The sequence below is a fragment of the Helianthus annuus genome, chromosome 9 (genome assembly GCF_002127325.2).
Source record: "Helianthus annuus cultivar XRQ/B chromosome 9, HanXRQr2.0-SUNRISE, whole genome shotgun sequence".
In the NCBI taxonomy this organism is placed as follows: Eukaryota; Viridiplantae; Streptophyta; class Magnoliopsida; order Asterales; family Asteraceae; genus Helianthus; species Helianthus annuus.
The window spans coordinates 69,861,450-69,865,784 of NC_035441.2; the positions used below are offsets into that span (position 1 = coordinate 69,861,450).

A 4,335-nucleotide genomic window follows, 5' to 3' on the forward strand; every position below is an offset into this window, starting at 1 on the left:
CCATAACCAAAACCAAATTCTTGATGCAATGATGGCGACAATTTTCAATGCAATACTCGTTTTGTGTTATTTATCAATCCTCCTATAGTATATTGTATAGTAGTTTGTTACTTTATCAATCATCTATGTGGTAATGTCTATTAAATGCTAGATGAAACAGTTAAAAATGCCCAAAATGTCTGCAAAGAATGGGTCGAAGAAAAGCTAGCCTTGATGGGTTCATCTCGAATATGCCAAGGCTTTAAAGTAACAGGCTTCCACATCGCAAGCAAGCAAAGAACCTACATTACGAATAAGCGTGTAACAAGACATCATAATATGCGGGGGGGGGGGGGGGGGGGGGGAAGGCTAACAAGAGTTGGAATATATTTTTGTTTAAAAGTATATTGAATTCTATCATATTAATAAGGTTTGTGTATTATTAGGTGTAAAAAATTGTTGTTAAAGAAAAAATCTATTTAAGAGGGGATGGGTCATGTGGTTAAACAAGTTGGAATCAGAGGTAATACAATAACTAAATATAGTTTTTTTGTCATAAAAAAAGTTTGGGATTGACCCAAAAAAGTTTCTTTTACTTATGAAATGGTCTTCTTGGGTTGTGTCGTTGTGTTTTTATCTTAAGCAAGTCAAACCAATCAACTAAAAATCTACCTAAACCGGGACTAGTCATACGGTTGAAAGTCAAGTATACTTTATTCGCTCTGCAAGCTTATAATCCTCCAAAATTCGTACTTTTTGGTACCAACATTTTGCCTTTTCGATACCGGTACCGTACCATACCAGGTATTTTCGATACCGGTACCAATTTTTTTTGGATTTTCGGTACCGGATGGTACCAAGCTCATCCCTACATTCGAGTCCGAATTCAGGTTGATTTGAATTTGATGATTTAAAGTAAAAATCTAAAATTTAAAAAGAAAAAAGGACACCAATAAAAAATGCCAAAAAAGTTCGCAAAACATGCAAATAATCCACAAAAATGCAGCCATAACAACAAAATAATACCAACTATATCTTTTTTTAGCATAGTAATTAAACACATCATGTCTTAAAAGAAGTCCACAATAGTTATTATAAAGAAGCATTATTCCCTTGCAGTTGCATTTGTAATGGAGTTTTTTCCGTTGGTTAATTTGACACTTGGACGCTTGGAGCCTTGAAGCTTAACTCTTTCAATTGTTCAAGAGTGTCGAATCTTGAGCACAATTACATCTTCAACACGTACAACGATTTCAGCACCATTTGACAGCAAGTAATAGCACTAATTACAACAAATTTCAGCATCATTTCACAGCAAATTATAGCACTATTTTACAGCAAAATAAACTAAAATATAAGAGGTAATGATTTGGGGTGAAAATTACACACCATTTATACAACAACAGGTTAATACATGTTTAATTTTAATTTCAATTTCATAACCCCCATTGGAATCAGCTTTGAACTCGAATCACAAACCATGTAACCGAAGAAAGAGTCAGTTAACTCCTGGTTTCAATACATACCAACATCCGGACAAAACACGTCAGTTGCAATATTCAAATTCAGAGCCTCAAGTTTGTTTCTTAGCTGACTTGATATCGAACCACAAAGGGGTTCCTGATAACAGAGATAACTTGTGCTCGCTGCGCCGATGTGGTTGTGTTCGTTACGGTTGCGCTCGCCGCGCCGTTGCGGATGCGCTCGCTGCGCCGTTTGATGGATATTCTGAATGAAAATCAAACTTAAACAATGAAATTTAAAATTTTAGAATTTAATTGGCTAAAAAGTTACCTCAATGAATATTCTCATTGATGTCAAATCGCTGGATCATATAGCATAGTGAAACCAATATACAATTCTGAAAAAGTTACCTCCAACAATCACTAAGGCATCCAACTTCAAAGCCTTGCATGCTTCCATTGCATAATTTACATGTTCTGTGGTTCTGATTTGATCCTTGGTTCGTCCCAATAAATCTTAACCACCTTCAAAGGATTAAAATAGCCCAAAGAAATTACATTACATTATAAAAAAAAAGGAAAACCCTAATCATAAAATTATATATTTCTCATAACTACCTTGATTTTTGTAGGTTGCAAGAACATCATCTGTAATCTCAAGGGTTTTTTTAGCAAATAAACCGTCAGATCCACCTAGTTACATGCATAACACAAATCTTTACAGTAAATATCAAAGGCGTAACATACAATTAATGATAGAACTAATGGTCATAATAAACCCATACTTTTGCCCATCAAAACCCATCTTGGTCCCTTTATTATCATTGATCTTAACAACAACAAGTTATTCCAAAAACTCCTTGATTTATGTGGGATCTGCATTCAGAAATATATCACATGTGCATAAAAAGATAGTCATAAATGATTATTAAGTAAAACAAATTACACAATTACCATCAAAAGCGGGAGATAACCCTTCGTATTGTAGAACCGTCAGTTCATCATTTACACCATCTATCTTAATCGTACCAGCCAGTAAAGTAGCCGCACTTCAATCCAAAATTCAACCACAACAAAACTTATTATTCATCTACACATCAAATTTATACACCAACATTATACACCTTCTTACCCAATTTTCGGCTCGACTTCCTTAACCACGTTCCCTTTAGCCCCAGCGAGCTTCTTCTGCTCGTATTGAATTGTTTTCGTAATCAAATTACAAAACAAATACATAAACTGCACCGAATCATTCGCTGGAACAGGATATGTAATCTTCTTAAACGTCACCAACGGCATACTTGGGTCCACCAGCCTATAATCAAACACTCAAATCCATAACTCTACACTTAAATTCAAACATTCATCAAAATTCATAATCCATAATTCATTAACACAAAATGACAACACTAACCCTACAATAGGAATCTGCAACCTACTAGCTTCCAAAATCACAAAACTCTTCCTTTCAGTATCAAAAATCACCACACAATCAGGCCGATGAACCGAGGTCAAATTAAACTTCTGATTCCTAGACCGAAACTTAACAAGAGTTTTAAAAAAACACATTGAAACATCAAGTTAATAACTTTACTCAGGTTTTCATAAAAAACATTATATTAAGAGCACTTTTAGCTAAATATAGGTAAATAAAAACACAAAATCAACTGGGATACTCAAAGAAAATAACAAAAAAAAAAAAATTTAACTACTTTTTACCTGTTTGTTTATACGTTGAGGAGATAAACCTGACCAGGAAGGAGTGGATGATGAGAGTCTTGTTTGTTTACAACCCTCCTATCAACACGTAGATAAATCCCGTCTCTTTCTGTTTCCCCCAATGTAACTTATCCATCACACAAAATGATTCATAATTTATCTCCAAAATCAAAAACCCTAAAAAAGAGGGAAAACTGTAAATAAAGAGCACTCACAAGAAGATCTGTGCTTAAAACCCATTTGTGATGAATATGTCAACCATCTGAGGGAAGGTGTCCAGAACCGCTCTACCTGTGTCAACTCCTCTACGTCTGTCGCTGCCCGGGCTCCGCTATACGTGCGAAACAGTGGCCAGCCCTCCTCCGGAGCAGTGGCTTATGGTGAATAACGAAGAGACACAGATCCCAGATCCATAATGTTTGAGAGAGAGAGAGTGGAATGGAAAGGGACTGTAGGTTTGAAATTTGAAATGGGATTTGGGGTTTTGTTGGCTGCGCATTTCATTTGTTTGAGTGAAAGGGTATAACCGGAAAGTGATGTCCATTTTTATTTCTGGTGCTTTAAACACTTGTACATCATGCTTTAAATGTGTTTTAAGTAAAGTGGTAAATTACCTTAAGTCGTCCTTCGGATATGCTTTATAATATAGTATATATATATATATATATATATATATATATATATATATATATATATATATAGTGGAGGGTTCAAATGAGAAAAAAAAATTTGTAAGAATAAAAAGAATAGGTTTTAAACCCATAGAAATGCTTTATTTAATTCATTTAATATGTGTATTTAATGTTATTAATAAGGGTATATAGGTAAATTTCTAATTGTAATTAATTAGCTAACTAATTAAACTTGTAACTCACTTTTAAATATAGTCTTTCAGGATAAAATAATTTAGGGTGAAAGACAATTTTCGACATGTGTAGGATAAATTTTAGTATATGTGTAGGATAAATTCTTAAATGTGTATGATAAATTTAGATATGTGTAGGGTAAATTTCTATAAGTGTAAGATACATATAGGATAAATTTTGAAATATGTAGGATAAAATGTTTTTTGTTTATTAATGAGAGATAACATAATTAATAGGAGGAGTTCTTAACTATTTAATATTTTAGCATTATGCCCTTCCTTTTTTTTCTTCTCACATTAAATTTCTTC

At 33.6% G+C, this 4,335-nt stretch overlaps 1 protein-coding gene across 1 annotated transcript; it reads right to left on the reverse strand.

The window, feature by feature from the left end:
- Nucleotides 1-1,054: 1,054 nt before the first annotated feature.
- LOC110918010 (ribosomal protein S2, mitochondrial) lies at nucleotides 1,055-3,605 on the reverse strand. The gene is made up of 6 exons (XM_022162407.2): nucleotides 2,857-3,605; nucleotides 2,575-2,757; nucleotides 2,397-2,491; nucleotides 2,228-2,318; nucleotides 2,061-2,135; nucleotides 1,055-1,967 (listed from the first exon to the last, which is right to left on the reverse strand). The coding sequence occupies exons 1-4, from the start codon at nucleotides 3,009-3,011 to the stop codon at nucleotides 2,308-2,310; spliced, it is 444 nt and encodes a 147-aa protein (XP_022018099.1). The 5' UTR covers nucleotides 3,012-3,605; the 3' UTR covers nucleotides 1,055-1,967; nucleotides 2,061-2,135; nucleotides 2,228-2,307.
- Between the last annotated feature and the right edge of the window lie 730 nt (nucleotides 3,606-4,335).